The sequence below is a fragment of the Cervus canadensis genome, chromosome 11 (assembly GCF_019320065.1).
Source record: "Cervus canadensis isolate Bull #8, Minnesota chromosome 11, ASM1932006v1, whole genome shotgun sequence".
In the NCBI taxonomy this organism is placed as follows: domain Eukaryota; kingdom Metazoa; phylum Chordata; class Mammalia; order Artiodactyla; family Cervidae; genus Cervus; species Cervus canadensis.
The window spans coordinates 70,656,306-70,677,958 of NC_057396.1; the positions used below are offsets into that span (position 1 = coordinate 70,656,306).

At 48.4% G+C, this 21,653-nt stretch overlaps 1 protein-coding gene across 7 annotated transcripts in view; it reads left to right on the forward strand.

Annotated features, from left to right (window-relative positions):
• The window catches only part of ATG13 (autophagy related 13), a 46,071-nt gene extending 25,917 nt beyond the window's left edge, over nucleotides 1–20,154 (forward strand). For 2 of the 7 annotated variants that reach the window (XM_043481462.1, XM_043481463.1), the window contains 14 exons: nucleotides 1,290–1,336; nucleotides 2,806–2,946; nucleotides 5,829–5,869; nucleotides 6,260–6,356; nucleotides 6,697–6,795; nucleotides 7,612–7,705; nucleotides 10,807–10,905; nucleotides 11,667–11,777; nucleotides 12,191–12,327; nucleotides 14,511–14,625; nucleotides 15,154–15,231; nucleotides 15,397–15,513; nucleotides 16,059–16,187; nucleotides 17,899–20,154. In XM_043481462.1, coding sequence (XP_043337397.1) covers nucleotides 1,290–1,336; nucleotides 2,806–2,946; nucleotides 5,829–5,869; nucleotides 6,260–6,356; nucleotides 6,697–6,795; nucleotides 7,612–7,705; nucleotides 10,807–10,905; nucleotides 11,667–11,777; nucleotides 12,191–12,327; nucleotides 14,511–14,625; nucleotides 15,154–15,231; nucleotides 15,397–15,513; nucleotides 16,059–16,187; nucleotides 17,899–17,976 — 1,383 coding nt within the window. In that variant the 3' untranslated portion in view covers nucleotides 17,977–20,154. The remainder of the gene's footprint in view (nucleotides 1–1,289; nucleotides 1,337–2,805; nucleotides 2,947–5,828; nucleotides 5,870–6,259; nucleotides 6,357–6,696; nucleotides 6,796–7,611; nucleotides 7,706–10,806; nucleotides 10,906–11,666; nucleotides 11,778–12,190; nucleotides 12,328–14,510; nucleotides 14,626–15,153; nucleotides 15,232–15,396; nucleotides 15,514–16,058; nucleotides 16,188–17,898) is intronic. The other 5 variants (XM_043481466.1, XM_043481468.1, XM_043481465.1 and 2 more) reach the window with 4 other exon arrangements.
• The last annotated feature ends 1,499 nt before the right edge of the window (nucleotides 20,155–21,653 follow it).

Here is a 21,653-nt window from a genome sequence, read left to right on the forward strand (position 1 = left end):
ATCTGTATAGTTCTTCAATTCTTTTTGAAATGAGGCAGGATATAATAAATAATCATCTCTGCACCTATCACAGTGCCTGGGATGGCACATAGTAGGCTCTCAGTTTTTCATTGTATGAATGATTGTCAGTACTTATTCTGTGGAAATCTTAGTACTAGATAAAACAAAACATCCTATTCTCTTTATTGAATTACCAGTGTATACTGTGAATTATTTTCCTTAGTGATCCTTAGGGAGTCCAAAAGGAAGAACTCTCTCCTCTCTCAGGCATCTGTGAAATCAGATTCTAAACTGTTGTCACTGGACTTCCCTGGTGGCTCAGTGCTAATCTGCCTGCCAATGCAGGAGACACAGGTTCTACCACTGATTCGGAAGATCTCACATGCTGTGGAGCAACTTTTGAGTCTGTGCTCTGGATCCTGTGCTCCACAACAAGAGAAGCACCACAGTGAGAAGCCCAGGCACCTCAACTACAGACTAGTCCTTGCTTTCTGCAACCAAAGAATTGCCCTCACATAGAGCCTGGCTCTCCTGCATTGCAGGCAGATTCTTTGCTCCTGAGCCACTGGAAAGCCCTGGTAGAATACTATGCGGCCATTAAAAATAATGTACAAATTTTAATTTTAAGGAGAATTCCATGTTGTACTTATTAATTAAAAAGTGATCAGTTCAGTTCAGTTGCTCAGTCATGTCCAACTCTTTGCAACCCTATGAACTGCAGCACACCAGGCTTCCCTGTCCATCACCAACTCCCCGGAGCTTGCTCAAACTCATGTCCATCGAGTGGGTGATGCCATCCAACCATCTCATCCTCTGTTGTCCCCTTCTCCTCCTGCCTTCATTCTTTCCCAGCATCAGGGTCTTTTCCAAGGAGTCAGTTCTTCAAATTAGATGGCCAAAGTATTGGAGTTTCAGCTTCAGCATCAGTCCTTCCAATGAACATTCAGGACTGATTTCCTTTAGGATGGACTGGTTTGATTTTGCAGTCCAAAGGACTGTCATGAGTCTTCTCCAACACCACAGTTCAAAAGCACAAGAAAAGTGATAAAAATAGTATATACAAACAAAACAAAAAAGATAAAGAATAGAACATGTGGTATGACCTTACTTTTATTTAGAAAAATCACTGATTGTATTATAAGTGATGTCTTCTTTTTGCTTATTTATACTTTGTAATATTTTTATAGTGGCTGTATTGTGCTTTATAATAAGAAAAAAGATTATCAAAAGCAAAACTGAAATATCTTTTAAAAATATCTTGACAATACCTTTTATTGTCCCATTTACAGGGAGATTCCATGGAGCTAGAAATCTGGTGTCTGGAAATGAATGAAAAGTAAGTGCTCTAGGGAGCTCAAACTGATGTTCTGTGACAACCAAGTAGGGTGGGATGGGCTGGGTCATGGGAGGAAGGTTCAAGAGGGAGGGGACATATGTATACCTATGGCTGCCTCATGTTGATGCATGGCAGAAACCAATACAGTATTATAAGGCAGTTATCCTTCAATTAAAAATAAATAAAATTTTAAAATACGTAAGTGCTCTGTCTTAGAATCCTTGGTTGTGGTTGCTGAGGATAAAGTGCACGACAGCGCATGAAAAGCAGGGCTTCTATCAGTCATGGAGAGTGTTCTGACCGCTTAACAAAGCCGGTAGGTCTTTGCTACAGTTGGCTTCACGCTTGGCTTCCAGCCCAGGCACAGCAATGACCTTCAGAAGGAGTGTCGGTCCAGAGAGACTCAGACAACCCAGGGAGAGGAGCAGAGAGAAGGCTGAAAAAGGATTTGTTGTTTTCCCAGAGTACACATAGTTCTCTGATTCAGTCCCTTGAGCTCTTGTAACATGACTACTCTGTTTTGTCTATTTCTGTGTGGCAGACATCCAATGAGATTTCCCCTCACCACTCCTTCAGACATGCTGTGTTGGTCACGGACTGGGAATGCCTGTTATTTTCCCCTCCATTTTCTTTTTTCAGGGCAGATTAGCTGAATTCCTGCCCGAAATTCAAGAAGAATATATAGGAAAATTGAGGAAATAGCGACACATAAAAAAAAAAAACTTTTTAATAAGTATGAGTGGTCTAGGCACTCATATTATTATTTTTCTTTCTTAAATAAAAAGCAATTGCCAGGTTATAGTCCAAAATTTTTGTACCAAGCACTTCTCCAGATTTCCTATTAGATGTATGGAAGTAGACTGACGTAAGATAGTACACTGAAATTATGTTTGTACTTTCAGTAATACAACTGCAGTATTGAATTAACTGTTTTTAAGTGTTCTGCTTTATTTTTAGAAAGATAACTGCTTCACAGCTAGAAAAAAATATATTGGAGACCTTTTGTTGCCCACCTGACTTTGCCTGGTGCATGGGAAAGTAAAACTTTGGTTAACATCAACAATTTGTTGATAAACTGACAGAGCACTCTAATTACAAGTTTAGTTCAGAAGATGTTTCAATTATAAATTTAATCTTATACAGTTCCAGCATTTAATTAGCAACTATCTCTTTTGACTGTAATACTCTGTACAATGTTATTTAGGCTGCAGATCAGGTTATATTCTATCAGAATTTATAAATAATGCCAACAGATTTTTTTAAGACTTTTTAAAATTGAAGTATTAAGTTGATTTTTAATGTCGTATTAGTTTCTAGTGTACAGTAAGGTTGTTCAGTTATGTATTCTAATGCTGACAAATAATGTCAGTCACTCCATGGAACATAACTAATGTCTCTATCCATTGCATTTTTGTTCTTTGTTTTGTGTTAGACAATTAGGAGAACTCTGATGTGTCTTTGCTCCTCAGGTGTGATAAGGAAATCAAAGTTTCCTATGCCGTGTACAACAGATTGTCATTGCTGCTGAAGTCTCTGCTTGCTATAACTAGGGTGACTCCAGCGTACCGACTCTCCAGAAAGCAAGGGCATGAATATGTCATCTTATACAGGTAAACAACTCACCTTCATGATTCACACTTTGGACTCAACAATTTGCACGTTGTCTGACCAGCATTCAGGTATTCCATAATTAATTTTTGGACAGATGTTTGGATGGTTGATGCTATACCTTTACTGTGATTGCCTATCTATTCTCCTTTAGGAACCTCAGCTTTTTCCAAAGCAACCAAGTTCTTTATCCTTTTGTTTATACACAGTCTTGACTGCTGTGGAAAGGATTTTTAAATCCTCAGTCAGTTTGGTCGCTCAGTTGTGTCCAGCTCCTAGCGACCCCATGGACTGCGGCACACCAGGCTTCCTTGTCCATCACCAGCTCCCGGAGCTTACTCAAACTCATGTGCATCAAGTCGGTGATGCCATCCAACCATCTCATCCTCTGTCGTCCCCTTCTCCTTCCGCCTTCAATCTTTCCCAGCATCAGGGTCTTTTCTAGTGAGTCAGTTCTTTGCATCAGGTGGCCAAAGTATTAAGTTTCAAATTCAGTATCAGTCCTTCCAATGAATATTCAGGACTGATTTCCTTTAGGATGGACTGGGTGGATCTCTTTGCAGTCCGAAGGACTCTCAAGAGTCTTCTCCAACACCACAGTTCAAAAGCATCAATTCTCTAGTGCTCAGCTTTCTTTATAGTCCAACTCTCACATCCATACATGACCACTGGAAAAACCATAGCTTTGACTAGACGGACCTTTGTCAGCAAAGTAATGTCTCTGCTTTTTAATATGCTGTCTAGGTTGGTCATAGTTTTTCTTCCAAGGAGCAAGCGTCTTTTAATTTCATGGCTGCAGTCACCATCTATAGTGATTTTGGAGATCAAAAAAAGAAAGTCTCTCACTCTTCCCCCACCTATTTGCCATGAAGTGATGGCATCACCAAATTGGACGTGAGTTTGCGGAAGCTCCGGGAGTTGGTGGTGGACAGGCAAGCCTGGCGTGTTGCAGTCCATGGGGTCACAAAGAGTTGGACACGACTGAGCGACTGAACTGATACATGTTGTTGACTGGACCAGAGTGGTGGTGAAGAGGATATATAGCCAAGTGTGAGAGCAGAGCCTGGAAAGTCAGGGTTCCCAAATCGGCCAGGCCTCTGTTTCATGTTAATGAGGAGCATGGGTGTTGGCCTTTGGCTTACATGCAAAGAGCTGATTTTGAAAAGAATTGGTGTAACAGGATGGAAGGACCACGGATTAGAGAATTAACTAGTTCTGTTGAAGTCATCTAGCAACCCTACATGTGTTTACTTTTCAAGGCCTTTTTTTTCTTTCAGCCAAGTTGTAGAACTTGCAGGATCTTAGCTCTCCCCAGCAAGGGATTGAACCTGGGCCCCTGACAGTGGAAGCAGAGAGTCCTAACCACTGGACCACCAGGGAATTCTTCCCCCATCTGCTTGTTTTTATAAATAAAATTATTTTACAACATAGCCACCCCATTCACTTACTTATTATCAGTGGCTATTTGTATGAGAGCAGAGCTGAGTAGATGCCCTAGACTATATGTCCCACAAGTCTAAAATATTTACCAATTGATCCTTTAGACAAAAGTTGGCTAACCCCTGTTTTATGGTGTCTATCACTTTCGTGCATGTATTTCAGATATGTATATACGTTTCTTTTCTTCCATTCCAGACTGTAATCTGTGAGACCTAGGTTTCAGGTTCATCCTAGGGCTTGTCCCTAGTTTATCTTTATCTCATCCCTAACATCTAACCATAGGGCTTTGTAGATTGTCAGAGCTTAGTTTTTATTGAACAAACCCATGTATGTGTATAATTTTCAACAGTATTACTTGAAAAATATAAAAATACATTGTAAGTGTTTTATAATTCAGACTTTTTGCTAATATAGACTGACCTTCCCAGGGAGATTCATGGAAAGGTTCTACTGTGTTTAGATTTTTATAGTTTTAGAATAGTCTTGCCTATTTATTCAGTGGTGGAAAAGATACTCTAATTTCTTAGTCAGTTTACTTTGGAATGATGGAATGACTTTTGATAAGCAGAGTGAGCCCACTTTGAATGAAGATCACACTTCAAGATCTAAGTGACTTCTATTCCATATTTGAAAGTTGCTAGGAAAGTGGACCTTAACAGTTCTCATCACAAGAAAAAAAAAATTATGTTACTGTGAATGATGACAGATGTAACCAGACTTAGTGTGGTGATTGTTTGCAGTGTGTACAAATATTGAATCATTATATATCCTTGAAACTAATATAATGTTGTGTGTCAATTATAGGTCAATTCTAAAAAAAAAAGTCATATCTTCTAATAGAAGTTCTATCTTCTAATAGATATATTATATATTATATCTTCTAATAGAACTATCTGCCAATTTTGTTTGTATATTCTCTATTTCCCAATAGGTATACTTTACAAAGGGCTCCCAGGTGGTGCTAGTAGTAAAAAACTCACCTGCCAATGCAGGAGACTTGAGATGCGGGTTCAATCCCTGGGTCAGGAAGATCCCTTGGAAAAGGGCATGGCAACCCACTCCAGCATTCTTGCCTGGAGAATCCCATGGACAGAGGAGCCTGGCAGGCTATAGTCCATGGAGTCACAAAGAGTTGGACACAGCTGAAGCAACTTAGCATGCAAGCATGCATATAACTTTACAAATATGCTGCAGAAGCAGGAATAAGAAACTTAAACTGCAAGTCACACTTAATTTTTATTTTTCTAATTTTTTAACCAGTCCTCTCCATAACTGTCCTCATGCCTACAGCTTAATCAAGTAGTAGCAATACTGCTCCATTCGGAGAGATGTTCATGCAGATAAGAAAAGAAGGGTTGGTTTTGTTGATTCTGTTTCTAGGTGTTTAGTGTGCAGGCCCTTAGAATAAAGAATCAAGTAACATATTTTTCTGTCTTCCCTACAGGATATATTTTGGGGACGTCCAGCTGAATGGCTTAGGGGAAGGTATGTGTCAAGGTTAAAAGCATTTGTAGTGTTGCTGAGTGTGCTCCTGACTTCAGAGATGTGCTTGGATGCTGCCTGTAATAATACACAGCTTGTGATTTTAGTATGTGTGATAAGTAAGGAGAAGACAGATAAGTAAGAAGAAGATAAGTAAGGAGAAGACACGTAGGGGGTCTGGAGAGCCACCAGCGAATGACTGAATAATTTTCCCAAAAGTTCTAGGAACTCAGAGTTCTTTGTTATCCTTCATACGATTGTCTGCTGCATTCAGGGTAGCTCAGTGGGTCATGCCAAAGGTTGCACAAGCGGCTGAATGGTTCGGGGAAAGACATACTGATGGTAGTGTCAGCATTGTCTGGAAAAAAGCTAATTATTTATCTCTTTTCCTAGGTTTTCAGACAGTTCGTGTTGGGACAGTGGGTACCCCCGTGGGCACCATCACTCTTTCCTGTGCTTACAGAATTAACTTGGCATTCATGTCCACCAGGTGAGGAAAGAGCCTTGGAATCCAACAGAACTCTTCCAAAAAAAAAAAGGAACTCTTCCAAAGATATTAAAGTTGTTTTTCTTCCAACCCCACCTCCTCCTCCCCTCAGCTAGGCCTAGAGTTCAGCGTTGCCATTGCTGAACTGAGAGAACCCAGTTTCCAGATTGGAGAAGCTGAGTGTCACAGAGCCAACATAGAAGTGATGGTTCATTTTCAGGGATGCAGGAGTTGAGGTTCTGTGGTTCCTTCCAATAGATAAGAGGCAGAGGGATCTCTGAGGGCTTCAGGGGGCGTGGCAAGGCATTCTAACAAATGCGGCGATCTGCTTACTGCATTACAGGCACTTTGAGAGGACCCCACCTATCATGGGCATTATTATTGATCACTTTGTGGACCGTCCCTATCCCAGCTCCTCGCCCATGCACCCCTGCAATTACAGGTGAGGAATGTGGAAAACTCTTTTCCAGACTGGCTAGCGGAAACATCCATCTCGCCCAGGCCTGTAGAGCACCTTTATCCACACTCACTGAAAGGCAGGGCACACGTATGGAGACCCCACGGGGAGGGAAGTAGAGTGGCTGGCTGTGTCCTTGCTGCTGCCTGTCAGGTACCCCAGGACGAAAGGTAGACCACGTCTCAGAAAATCCGTGGATATTTTGACCTAGACAGTACTGATTGACTTTTGGTTTGATTTTACTTAGAAACTCTGAGAATGGAAGTAATGTGGAGAATGTCCTTTGCAAATTAGGTGGTTTTCAGGTCACCATTGGCACAATTCAGTTTTATTCCTCAGAATCAAACATCTCCAGGCCTAGATCCCAGAAAACAGAATTGTTGAGAGATTGGAATAGGTGTCTACCTATTCCAATGCTACCTATTCCAAAGATGCTACCTTTCTGTGACAGACTCGAAGTTGGATCGGTTTTTGTCTTTAGAGTCTAGATTCTTATTTCACTGCATTCTCTGTTACTGATGGTTCTTTGACCCTATACTGGCCAGGCTTAAAAAAAAATGCTGTCAAATGATATATCAGATGCAATGTTTGGAGTAAAAAAAAAAAAGCCATTGTCAACCTCTAGATGCTGCTTTCTGAACATGTTTAAAATTATCAAGGACTCAATACACCTTGCTTGACATTAGGAACTGCCAGAAAGAATTCTCCCCACAACTTGCATCCCTATCTCCGCTCTCTTTGGGTCCTCGCTGAAACTGACTGCCATCAGTCAGTTCATGATTTCTTTCCCCCTCACTGCAGAACTGCCGGTGAGGACACTGGAGTAGCATATCCTTCTGTGGAAGATTCTCAAGAAGTGTGCACCACCTCCTTTTCCACCTCGCCTCCCTCCCAGGTAGGGGGAACAGGTTCTGGCGTGGCGATTGTTATTTGGTATATAGATGGGCCTTATGAAATGAAAATTTCATGTGAAAATTTAGATAACAACCTCTTCTGGTGGTGGTGGTGGTGGTGATTATTTCAAGGGGTTATTTTGAGGAGTAAAGGAGAACCTTCTTACCCAGCAGATAATACTGTAGTATTTCTAGTCTGTAATCTTAACATGCAAGATTCCATGTAACTTTTACCTCCCTGGCGACATCTTAAAATTCCCTAGAAAATCAGTCACAGAAAACCCCTACAAAATCAGAATTGTGTTCTGGTACCAGAGAGGCACTGAAACCTACACTTGTTAGGACTAGTAGCTACTTCTTCCTTTTTTTTTTTTTTTTTGGCCGAACCCAGTGGCACGTGAGATCTGGGATCTTCATTCCCTGACCAGGGATCGAACCCATGCCCCCATGATGAAAGCATGGAGTCTTAACCACCGGACAACCAGGGAAGTCCCAGTAGCTGCTGCTTCTTTGAAGTGGTTCCTAAATATGGTTCCTGATAATGGAAGGAGCAAAAAAGGAGCCAGTGATCATTTAGCATAAAATGCCATTAAGACCCCAGCTATGCAGTTTTCCTTAATAGTTACATAGATATCTGCTTGTCTGCATTCCCTCTCTGAACATGATTAACCATTAACTTTTCCACTAGGATCCATCTTCAGTGTCACAGCCAGTTTCAGTAAAACACAGGCTCCAAGCGATGTGAACACTTTCCCCAAAGAAGTGTTGTATGATATACATGTGGTTCTTAGACTGCTTCAGATAAGGAGTCATTTTTTCCAGCTGACTGAATTTTAGGGCACGTTTCTTCTCTTCCACCCCAAATTGTTCATTGTCTACCTGTTGCCTGCGCATCATCTCTATTTTTTCCCTCCTCTTTTCTTTCATATTAGATGGTTCCCTAGGTGAATTCTACTTTCCTTTAAATTAGACCCATGCATGTGTGCATGCTACGTCACTTCAGTTGTGTCCAACTCTGTGTGACCCTATGGACTATAACCTGCTAGGCTCCTTTGTCCATGGGATTCTCCAGGCAAGAATACTGGAGCCCTTCTCACTTGATCTTAGCCAAAAGGCCGAGAAGCGATTACTGGAGCCCTTCTCTAGGGGATCTTCTCAACCCAGGGATCGAACCCACGTCTCTTACATTTCCTGCATTGGCAGGTGGGTTCTTTACCACTAGTGCGCCTGGGAAGCCTAAATTAGCCCCCAATTATCCTTTTTCACCATCTTACTTGGGGGAGTGGAACCCAACAAATTAATTAGCTATCCATACATTTTTATCCTCTATATTTTCTTCATTAAGAAAAAAATTTAATTTATTCCATCCTATGCTTTTAGATACTAAATTAAAATCATGGTTCTAATTTGTTTTAAAAGCGGGGGTTAAGCACAAAAGCTAACTTATGTGTGAAGGACTTTACAGAAATTCATGGATCACTGCTATTTCTAATGTGACAATTTAAAGTTTTAAGAGATTCTTGTGAAATTGTTTCAGTTTGGTTTGGGGGCGTAGGAATTGTTATTCTTCCCCCCTCCCCATTTATATATATAGGCATACATTTTGCTGTTGCTCTGGAAGAGGGTGGCTTCTGGTATGCTTGCTGACAGGGAGCAATACTGACCCAAAAAAGGAGGAAAGCCCACTTTCTTACTAGTGCACATTCATGAGTTGATGGTTTTTTAAATCATCAAAATATGAATATGTCATTTAATGCTCATTTAACAACTGATAAACTCATAAACAATATGTAAACTTGGGCGATGTTAGGCGATGTGAGCTGGGGGCTTTAACACATCAGTTTTTCTTTTTCTCTGGTACAGTGGAAATTCAGCCTGACCCCAAAGGTAAATGGAAGTTCAGTCGTTTCTGTAGCTGAGGTTTGCAGAAAGGTTTATTAACCTGTGTAAGGAGAGCCTGTATGTTTCCTGTTATCAGTTGCCTATTGTGTCTTGTTACAGTTTAAAAGTAGATCTCGTCAAGATTCCATCAGAGAAAGCACCCAGTGGGTGAGCCTTGGCACTGCTCCCTGAGAACCTGTAGTCAAGACTATAGTTTGGTGCAGACACACTCATTTTGAAGCTTGATGGTAGAACAGAGAGCGGAAAATCATTTACCACCTGGTCTCTTCATTCCTGTAAATACTGAAACAGTTTCTTCTTTGGTTTAATCTAGGGAATCGCATAATTGTTCAACAATTTGTTTGAGCTCTTGCTGTGATCCAGTAAATACCTGTGAATGGGCTGGTTTGCTTTTGTTTTTCTAGTAAAGTAAGGATCATTTTATCATTTGGCCACAGAGCTGAGTTAAGAAATAGTTGTGACTCAGAACCTATACGGTTATCTTGAGGTCCTACCTCCAATTCTAGGCATTAATTAATTAGGTAATTGGCAAGACTTAAAGATGGAACAGCAAGACCCAAAACAATCGTCTTGCCCATAATTAGCTTTGAAATCCTGAGTTCTGAAACTGCCCCAGCCTTCGCCCCGTCAAGTCCTTCTGCACCCTCAGGGACTGAGCGTGTGCACGCACCCTGACGCGCATCTTCCCTGAGCTGACGCAGGAAAGTTCGCCGCTGGGTACCTGAGCATTCTAAAAGTGCAGCCATCAAACATCAGCTGTTTAAACCTGAGCCTGTAGATTCTGAGTCCCCAGAAAAAGGCTTTCAGTCTAATATCTTAGTCTTAGCATCGTCATTCCTGTTGAGCATACCCTGTGTCCGTTCTCAGGACCCTCCTATTGGAGGTTTTCTAAAAGAGACCCTCTTTTGATTAAAGGCAGGCTAATGCTTGGTTCAGGTTTCACCAAGTCATAGCTGCTCAACTCCACTTTGCTTTCCACCTGCCCGTCAGGGAGAACGCCAGGGATAAACTCTCCTTCACACCTTTCCAAGCAGTCCTCTTCAGAAGGCAGTCATACGGCTTTCTCCCTGCTTCCCTCCTGACTTCACTGTACATTTCAGCCTCTGTTGCTACTGCCCTTTGCAGAGTTTTTTCACATCTTTCTCAAGTCCCTTTTCTTTTCTCTTCTCTGTCTCTCCTGTCTGTGTGTATCTGTGCCCAGTGTGTGTTTACTGTCACAAAGGCACATTTTCAGACCCCTACTCCTGTGGTGACGGACACTCTGAGGGTCCCCACGGCAGGACTGGCCTTTTCCCATCAAGTGAGTCCATACTGGGAAGAAGGGGATATTATCAGATGGTTTCTTTTTATTTGAAAACTATAAATAAAGCACAGGGCATAGTTATTTAAATATCCGCAAGTGTTCTGTGGGTTATTCTGAGGTGCGGTAATTGATTTTTAACAGGATGCAGCCATTGCACAGCAGCCCAAAATAGGATTCATCATTCACCCCTCCTCCATTGATGTGAAAAGTACATGGAGTTGTTTAGATCTTTTTTTTTCCCCAGATAAACCTTCCAAGAGTGGTTTTCTTTCTTTTCCACTATAAATAGGAACCCTCCCAAAACCAATGGTAATGGAGGGTGTGATTAAAGAAGATGCCTTGTGTTTCAAAGGTACCTCAAGGTCAAAGAAGAGACTAGAATGACCTGGGAAAACTGATGGTCTGCCTCCCAGTTCTGCCCAGACGGTACTCCACAGATCTGCTGGGCTGGAAACTGAACCAGTTAGCTGAACCCCTGGGAGAAGGGGGAGCAGGCAGCTCATCTGAGGCCTTTGGAAGGCACAGAGCTGAGACTGTCAGTCCCCCCGCAGATCAGTCTGTTTTCTTACTTACAGAGTAATGGCCTGGTCTGTCTTTAACCCTCACATCAGGCCCTCCCCTGCAATGCACACACTGTGAGGCTGCGGGCTGGGATCCGTTCCTTACTCTCTGCTGACCTGGGTCATTGGTCATGCTCTAGGAGTGCCTGTTTTTCCCTCCTCCTTTCCTCTGCCCCTCTTTGTTTTTCTCTTGCTTAGCTATCCAGCTCTCGCCTTTCCTATCAGCCTGCTGCCCTGGGCGTTGGATCTGCTGACCTGGCTTATCCAGTAGTGTTTGCTGCTGGCTTAAATGCCACACACCCTCACCAGGTATCTTTAAAGATGGGGAGGACACTAGGGGTTCCTGTGCTGCCTCCCTTGCCCAGACACACTCGAGGGGCCTCTTGAGACACCAATGTTCTAAGTGTTCCGAACCAAAGCTCTTCTGTAACTTCGGAGGACTAAGATGATTCTGAGAGGCTGCCTCTTACACTTCAGAAAGGAAAGAAGAGCTTCCCGAGTGTTTTCCCCCCTCTCTTTCCCTCTGTAGTCACTTCTGTGCATGTCTTCCATTAACTGAGCGAGTCCCAGAAAGGATCAAGATTTCCAGTGTTTCCTGCCCACGTGGTGGGAGCACTGGTGATGGGAAAGCTGGAAAGCCGATGCCATCATGCTAGGCAGCAAGTCTCCCCTCCTGCCTGACGTTGCCGTGATTCACTGAATTTTCTTGTTTTTCCCCAAAGCTAATGGTCCCCGGGAAGGAAGGTGGGGTACCCCTTGGTCCCAACCAGCCTGCCCACGGTGCCCAGGCTGACCAGGAGAGACTGGCAACCTACACCCCTTCTGATGGGGCCCACTGCGCCGCCACGCCATCCAGCAGGTGAGTTCACGTCTTGGCTCGGCCGGTCTTCAGACCAGCCAGGGGCCTGTCCTCCCCAACACATCTGCTTATTTGGTATCAGCAAGTAAAGGGTAGCTTTCAGCATTGGCTCAGGCTTGGCATTTGCAGGGAAAATGTGGAATCCTTCAAATGCCCAATAAGAATCTTGCATTGCAGCTGGTGTGTGAGGGGGGCTTGCCCGGGGCACCACTACTGGCTTCTGACAGCAGGCAGCCGGGCTTGGCACGCCTCACCCTGATGCAGGGAAGGTGTTTTGAGATGTTCCTCTCGTCCTCTGAGATGGATTCCCTGGGCGTCCTCAGTATTTCCTGAGACCAGAGCAGGGTGGTGTTAACCACACCCGTGACATCAGAGTCATGGTGTATCTGCGGTAGGAGTTAGGATCCATTTTCTTTTTCTACTGTGTTAGTGCCCCCTGGAGATCCTGTAGAAACAACTGTTTTTCCTTACTAGAATACAAAAAGAAATCTTTGTCTTTTCTGATTGCAGAAGTGATACAGTCTGTAGGTCAAATTTTGAAGAACACAGATTGGGTGGAAAGTTCTCATAATCCCACCCTGCAAAAATCACCATGTTACCTCCTTTTAAAAGGTGACAGGATCTCAGAAGGGTTAAGTGATTGGCCTAAGAGAGCAGTTAGCTCACAGAATGGCCAGGCACAGGCCTGGCTTCTCGGATTGCAGAGCCCAGACTTCCTCTTTCCATTTCACCCAGAGTTCTGTGGGAAGCTGGGCCTGTCTTGACCTGCACTGCCCTCTCTTAACTGGAAGGCCCCAGAGATAATGACGTCAATTGCCCCATCGCATCTTAAATGAACTTTCAGATATTAGAAATTCCTGGGTTTTTTTTTTGTTTGTTTTTTTTTTTGGGTTTTTTTTTCCATTCCCACAGTGGAGTTGGGGGAGGGGGTTTGTTTGGAAGGATCTTTCCATGCCATCCATCAGGAAAAATAATTACTTTCATGCCTGGCCCCTCAAATTCCATCCTCTTATCCTTCCTCTTATTAGATAATCAAAGGGGGATCCTCTTAGTGTTGTTTTTTGGTTTTTTGGCCACACCTTGCAGCATGCAGGGTCTTAGTTCCTTACCAGAGATTGAACCTGTGTGCCCTGCAGTGGGAGCACAGAGTCTTAACCATTGGACAGCCAGGGAAGCCCCACTGTAGTCGTTTTACACTCACATATTCCGAGCCTAGATTCCTGGGGTATGACCTGGAGTAACTGAAGACAGAGGACCCTGTGTAGGGGGTTCCCAAATGCTGGTCGTCCCTGGTGTCTGGAGTCCAGGAGCCACTTGGACGGCATAGTTCTCCCCATCTGAGCCCCTGCTTTGGGGCTTTCCCGTCCCCGGCTTCTCGCAGGGCTGTGGCTGACAGTCTGAGCTCCTGTTTCTTCTGCTTGGCGTCCCCCACCTTTCGGGACTCAGCATCAGCCTGGAGGGAGGGGGCAGTCGTTCAGTTGCTTCCGTCGTGTCCAACTCTGTGACGCCCTGGACTGCAGCCCACCAGGCTCCTCTGTCCCTGGAGTTCTCCGGGCAGGAGTACTGGAGTGGGCGGCCGTTCCCTTCTCCAGGGGTGTTCTTGACCCAGGGATTGAACTCGCACCTCCTGCGTGGGCAGGCGGATTCTGAGGAGGGGGAGGGGCAGCCAGATGGATGTGTTGTTGAAAGACCTTGCTGAACAGAGGGAGGACTCGGGGCAAGGAGAGGGGAGAAGACGTGGTGTGGCGCTTCAGATAGCAAAACAAAAAAATGAGGAAGGGGAAAATGTAAAATCTTGAGTTTGGCTCTGTAACAGGATTGACATTAAAATTAGTTGTTTATGAGAGCTGCTTGCCTTCATGTATGAGAGCTGGATGCACAGTGACTGATGCTTATCCCTGGTATGACAGGGTAAATTTTATGGAAGCTTTGTGCAATTGTAACACCGAGTTTCATTCACATATGCATATTTTTAGCTCTTCCAGGAAATGCAGTCCTCTACTCTCAAAAGTGAGGGTGACAGGGGCCCCAGGCAGGCTTCACACTGCCATTTCCCACACGCCTGGGCTGGTGGGGGCAGCTCCTTCCTGGGCTGTGGCCTCACAAGCTGGTGGGTTTACGGGGCACCCAGGAGGCTCTGCTGTGGTTTGAGAAGGAGAGCTGACATGACCTTTCTTTTCCAGCGAGGACACTGAAACTGTATCAAACAGCAGCGAGGGACGGGCCTCCCCCCATGACGTCTTGGAGACCATCTTTGTCCGGAAAGTGGGGGCTTTTGTCAACAAGCCCATCAACCAGGTGATTTCTCTGCCCCTGCAACCTGTGAGGCTGTGTGAGCCCTTAGGGTGAAGTCTTACCTGGGGCCTGTGGAACCACTGAAATCACACGCAAAATGGTGTGGGTGTGGGTGTGAATTTTCTATGGAGAGGATTAATAGCCTGTGACATCACTCCAGAGAAGTTAGGAACCATTGCTGTATGGTCTCATAGGAGAGGAGACCACGCTATTTAGTACACACGTTGCACTGCAGTGTCATCGCCTCAGCCTCACTTGAGGCAGGAAGGTCCTCCTCAGCTCTGCCAGTGAGGATCACTTGTTACTGAACTGCTGTGGGTCAGGGTCCTGTGGATGCTGTGGGCACGTGGTGGGAAGCAGGGCAGACTGGAGGGGCCTCCAGCAAGACAGGAGCCTGAGGGTGGCATGGTCAGCTGAAGTGTGTGAACCTGCTGGACGCGCCCCCCCCCCCAACCCATTTTCTGGCAGCCCCTAAGGAAGCGGACGAGCTGGGGGAAGGGGGAGCACTAATACTTCCCCCCGCGTCTCCAGGTGACTCTGACCAGTTTGGACATACCTTTTGCCATGTTTGCTCCCAAGAACCTGGAGCTGGAGGATGCGGATCCCATGGTGAGTCCGTCGCTGAGTGAAGCTTGCAGGGAGTCAGCGCCACAGTGGTCGTCCTCCTTGGTGGGCCACTCACTGTTCCTCCGCGGGCTGTTAGCCACGCCCCTGGCTCATGGTTTACAGCCAGGGCCCAGGACCAGCCCCTGCCTCCGCCTTGTTCTGAAACAGGTGAATCCGCCAGATTCCCCAGAGACTACGTCTCCTCTCCAGGGCAGCCTGCACTCTGACGGCTCCAGCGGGGGCAGCAGCGGCCATACCCAGGACGACTTCGTCATGATTGACTTCGTAAGTTGCCAGCACCTTCGTTGCCCGTTGCTGCTTCAGGGGCAGTAAACCTGGAAGCCTCTGTTGCACTTAAATAGGCCTTCGGGAATCAGATGGGCCGGTCCAGGCAGAGGGAAGGGACTGTGGGTGCCGGCTATGCACTTTACGTGGGTGCCCTTATACACCGCTTGGGGAGACATGTGGAAGCCCGTGAGCAGCAAGGCATTTTGTGCTACGTCTTTGAAATTCACCTCGAAATGGGATCGGATTGTCCAGTGGGACCTGCACAGATCCTATTCATGAATGGATAGTCCTTTGCTAAAGACAGGAATGTGAAGGAAGGGGACAGAAATTTCCCCAGGGTAGAGGGAGGTCATCCCCAGGATGCATTTAGCTGCCCAGAAGAGAAAACTGTAAAGATTCCACAAAGGTCAGCCTGGAGGAGCCCTTTATTTTCTAATTACTGAAAGGAAAGAGGGTTGTTGATAGCTAAGCCCCTCTGATTTTCTGCTGTGGTTTAAGGCAAGCTAAACTTGAGTCGGTCTCTTTTTTTTTTTTTCCCCAAGAAACCAGCTTTTTCTAAAGATGACATTCTTCCGATGGACCTGGGGACCTTCTATCGTGAATTTCAGAACCCCCCTCAGCTGAGCAGCCTCTCCATCGATATCGGGGCCCAGTCCATGGCCGAGGACTTGGTACGGAAACTCCTTGCCCCCCCACACCTCGTCCTCTGGCCTCCCTTCCTCCTTCCGTGGTCATTCCTGCTCCACAGGCCTGGAGATTTCTTCCAGCAACTCCCCCACGCCCACACCTCCCACCTTGCGGTCACAGGAGAAGACGGTTAAACCCTGCTGTTAAACCATTACCTTCCTGCGATCACACTTGAGATTTGCATTGCGCCCTGCGGTCATTATCTTGAATTTGCTTGCCCTCATTTCCTCCTTTTCTCTGCACTCCCATCCCAGCAGTTCTCACACTCTCCTATTGTTTGCCTGATGTCCTCCACTCGCTGATGCCACTCAGCCAGGCTTCCTCAGCAGCTCTTGCCATCAGCTGTTCAGCTTGCCAGGCAGGTGCCAGGGATACAGGGCAGAAGCAGCAGAAGGACCGAGTGGTGGTGGTCTTGCCCTTTCGTCACTCATCGCCTTGTTCCCGTGTTCAGCCAGATGTCCTGATACTGACTGTAATGACCACATCTCCGTTTAGGGTGTTTTTTATTTCCTGTCCTCAACGGGCAGATGAGTGCCTGGCCCAGCCACAGATCCAGGGTGCCCCATGCCACGAGATGTCGGGGTCCGCCTGCCTGAGGTGGAAATATCACCTCCTATACTGAAATCAGGAGTGGCTTTAGGAATAGGCATCTCGGCTCAGCTGCCCTTGATTTGCCTTAAACAGAAAAGCCTGCTCGGTAATAATAATATAGCAAAAATGTCATTATTAACATTTATTGAAGCTTTCTAGGTGCCAAACATTTTTTAAGTGCTTTCCATGAATCTTCAGTGACCCCAAGAGGTAGGTTTTCTTATTATCCTAGTTTACAGATGAGAAGAATGACGTTGGAAACAAATAATTTGCTATTGTGCTGAGCCAGTAAAACAAAGGTTTGACCCCTGAGAGTGGTACTTCTGATTTTAGGCTTTTAATTGACTCATTTGAAATTTGCTTGGAAGGAGCCAGAGTCCTAAAGCTCTTAAGATGAAGTTGTAGCCGGCCCTGGCCATTGCCCCAGCCCCCCGAACACACCCGGGCAGCCAGGGTGCCCGTGCAGCTTCCAAAGTGCCCCGCCTGCAGGGTGTCCTCTGTGGAGGGTGGACCCTGCCGACGCGCTCCGCAGTGGAGCCAGGCCGCCTGGTCAGGGCCAGGTTTTCATTAGCGGTTGGTGCCTGCGGGCAGTTACACTTAACTCCTGTTTCTGCCTCGTTTTCATTGTTCTCTCTCGGTGCCCCCCAACCCATCCCCTTCTCAGCTGGTGTAAGGATGCAGACTCCCAGGCCTGGCCACCGACCTGCCGGGTCAGAACCTCCTGGGAGTGTGGCTGGGACAGCCCGGTGTGTGTGCCCCCGCGGGACTCTGCCGCCGGCCCAGCGCGGGCTGTGAAGACAGCGCTCGCTCTCTGAACCTGTGGGGCTCTAAACCCACTTAGACCAATGGCAGTCTAGTCTGTGCCAAAGATATTTCACACTGGATTTCTCCGTGTCGTCCCGCTGTGGGCCTGGCCCTTTTCCGCTCGTCGTGTGTGTGACCAGCCTGGTTCTCTCGGCGCTCTGTCCCCCTCCGCAGCCCCCACTGGCCAGTGCCTGGTCAGCTGCTCCGCAGCCCAGCCCTGCGGAGCTGCCTGCGGCCCCAGCTGACGGCTGGCTTCCCGGCCTGCTGAGTAAGCAGCTCTTGTCTCCCCTCCCTGCACAGGACTCACTACCAGAGAAGCTGGCTGCGCACGAGAAGAATGTCCGAGAATTTGATGCCTTTGTAGAAACCCTGCAGTAAAAGTTGGTGTCCTTGAGTCCCAGCAGCATCCCCTTCTTGTGGTCCCAGGAGACAGAGCGCCTCCCCCTTTCAGCTGCTCCCACCCCTTGTCCTGCTCCAGGCCAGGCGGCGGGGAGGCTGGTCCCCTCGGGGGACCCGGAAGTCCCTGCTCTGGCACCTCCCGGAGACCGGTGGCAGCAGCGAAGGCCCACAACGGCATCCGCGAAGACTCCTCATCTGCCCGCCCTCTGCGGGCCTTCTGCTCATGCCACCCGCAGCGGCGGCCTCATAGAGGCCGTCCTCCTGCCTCTCCTGCCAGCCCCCCACCCTGGGTCTGCCCAGCAGCTGGCCCCTTGCCGGCCTGCTGTGGCCATCCGCCTTCAACATTCCAGCTGGTAGCCCTGAGGCTGGAGCGGAGGCAGGAGGAGGAAGGAGACCGGGCTGGGAGGAGGGAGGCAGGACGCTCTCCTCCAGGATCTTTTCCTCTTAGTTCTGGTATCTTCTTCCTCTCTCTCTCTCTCCCTCCTCTGTCCTGGGCCTGTATTTTTGGCAGTGTGGCGGGCTTCCCGCCCCTGGTGATGAGAACTCTAAAGTCAGCCGTGCCCACCATCCGGGCAGCCCTGGCGGCTGCCTGTGCCCAGCCGTGTGGAAGCAGAGTCCTGCATCTCTAGGAGTTGTCACTGGAGTCACAGCACAGGTTCTCCTTTCTCCTACCCTCTCCCCCTGTTACAGGACACAGTCACTATTTATTACTTTCAGAGAAATCAGATACTTTATAGAGAGAACATGTTTGAGGTTAGACGTCTTCACTTGGGAAGGTTGGAGGGCCCCCGGGGCAGCACCTCTTCCTCTAGAAGCTCCTCAGACTTGGGGCTGCTGCTCTCAGATCTTCCTTCCCAGGCATAGAAGGTGGGATCCCAGAACGTGGCCGGGGCGGGGCCACAGAGCCTCCCAGAATTGCTGCATTTGAACTGACAACTGACCACAGACTCTACCTTAGACACATGCATATTCCTGGGGAGAAGCTTCAATCTCCCAGCTCCTGCAGAGAGACAGAAGCCCTGTCCTGGCAGCCCAGGAAGTCTTGGATTCAAAATGTGATGACTCACCAGGGTCATGCCACTGGTAGTACCCACGGGGTGCTGTGTGTGTCCCCGGCTATGGCCCTGGGGAAGGCTGGGCAGCCCCCTCTTCCTAGGAAACTTGTTCCGGTTTCTTGGGGCAGGGTCATGGGCCTTCTCCCCCTTCCACCTGGGCCTGGCCACCAGCTCTCTTTAACCCCAGGGTCTGTACACTGCCCTGAGGTTTACTAGTTGGATCGATTCCTTCTTGAGAAACCAGAGCTGGGCATTCAGTTGACTTAACCCTTCAGGTGTTACTGAGTCGGCCGAGGGCCCAGCCTCACTCCCTGACTGTCTGTCCCTCGTCACCTCACCTGTAGCCACGTCCGAGGAAAGCTGGGCGTACCTCCCCGCTGTGGCCCCCTGGGTGTTCGTTGGCAGAAGCTGTTCTGCGGCAGAGCAGGCGGCCCTCCGTTGCTTGTTAGCGGGTGCAGGGGGCGGCGTCCCCACCTGAGAGGCTGATCTCAGGGCTGGGCTCGGCTCTGTGCCCGCCTCATGGGGCTGAGCCCAGCCTCGTGCACACCCCCTGCTGCCACAAAGGCACGTTCCTCGTGGCATCCAGCTGGCCCTCCTGGTGTGGGGCTGAGCGCACCTGTGGCCTGCCACGCCAATCCCGGTTTACCCCCCAGGGCCCCAGCACTGAGAGGGGTGGAGGCCCCGGTAAGTTATTGATGCCCCCCACTCCCACCTCACCCAGCCTCTCAGCCCTCCTTCCAAGGCCAAGCAGGGGAAGACCTCTGCGCCGCCGTCCTCTTTGACTCTGAATTGTTGGCCTCTGCAGGCAGCAGCCTTTCTTCAGGACCCCTTCAGTGAGAGGCCAGGGAGGCTGAGCCCAGACTTGGAGCCGAGCCTGGGAGGAGCAGAGCAACTGTCAAGGCCGGCCCCTGTCCCTCAGCCCTGTGCAGCGGCAGGTGTGAGCCCCAGACCGACTCCCGCAGCACCCCCCAGACAGGGCTGGGGCCAGTCGCGTCTCGGGGGGAGAGCCCCTCCGCGCCTCCAGCCGACTCCGTTTGGAAATACTAAGCTATTACTTTAAAATGTATTCAAGAGATTTCCAATAAACTTTTTCTGTACTTTATCACTTCCTGTCCTGCAAGTTGTCAGAAAACCTAGCCCGCCTCCTCCCGTGTTGCACAGCCCCGTGTCGCTGACAGGCTCCAGGGAGGGAAGAGAAGTGCCACGTGAGACACGCAAGGGTTCAGAGCCTGACCGGCTGCTAGGGGTCCTGGGCTGCTCGGGAAGTCTCGCTCATTCTCTTTTTTTGGTTGCACCGTGGGGCACGTAGGATCTCAGTTCCCTGCCTGGGGGTTGAATCCATGTCCCCCCTGCAGTGGGAGCTGGTAGTTTAACCACCGGATCACCAGGGAGGTCCCAAGAATCTCCTCTTAGAGCTTCGTTTTCCTTGTCTGTAATGTTCCCATTTCAGGGGTTGTGTGTGAGCAGTGTGAGACACGTGTTCAATGAGGTGACGTGTGTGACGCAGACATGCATGTGAAGCAGAGCCCTTGGGACGGCAGGCCGTCATCTTCAGCTCCTCCCGACCTCACCGGCTCACTGCGGCATAGCTCCCCACTCACCCCGGGCGCCAGCCTTTGGCTCAGAGGGAAAGACAGCAAAAGACAGCTGGCCGTGCTCTTGTCCTGTTTCCAGAGAGACCAGGCAGGGGGCGGGGGACCCCCCAAACCACCGGGATGTTTGCCGATCTGGTGTGAGGGGTTATGGCTGAGCAAACCAGACAGGAGGAGAGGGGCTGAGTGAAGTCCAGGGCCCTGCCCCGATCTGACACACAGCTGGCCCCAGGGCAGAGGAGAGCCCTGCGGGTGTTACTCCTGCCTGGCCCTCTGGGAGCGGCCAGCTCCTTCCTCTGCCTTGCCCGTGGTAGGAGAGGGAGCAGAAGGTGGAGCTGCCGACAAACCCAGGCGAGTGCTGTCTTGGTTGCCTCCCACGCCCCTCAGGCTGAAGCCAGGCCCCAGGGGAGAAAAGGGCAGGTTAGAAAATTCTAAATTCAGCTCCAAGGGGCTAAAAAGGATGGGCCCGCCCACCGCTGCCACTTTGAGCCCTAGAGCCCTTGCTTGTTAGCGAACTGCATGTGACGCTGCCCATGACACCTGACCATACAGGCGTCCCACCCCAGGGTCAGAAATGGTGCTTAAGACTGTCCTTGGAGTCCTCACTTTGAATTGGGGTCCCCCCAGCCCCCCGGAAAGCAAAGCATTCAACTGCCCCATGTCTGGTAGCGTCCTGCCCCTTTAAAGCACGTCCCTACGCTCTGCCCCTAGAGACCCACCGCTGCCAAGGCAGGGGTAAACTGGCTTTTGAGTCACTCATCAGAGGCCCCTGCCAGAGGCCAGCCCAAACCAACAGCTGTCTCCCGACCGCCTGCCTCATCGTTTCCTTGGGTCACCGCCCCTCTGTTCCAAATAGTCCCCCAGCTTACAGTTGAGCAGACCCAGGGAGACAGGCAGCAGGCACCTTCTATGTGAGCTACCGGGACAGAGGGGCTTGGCTGAGGGGGACTGGCTTCCTGGAGCTCAGCGCCTCAACGTTTATAACCATTGCCTTGATCATACAGCTTTG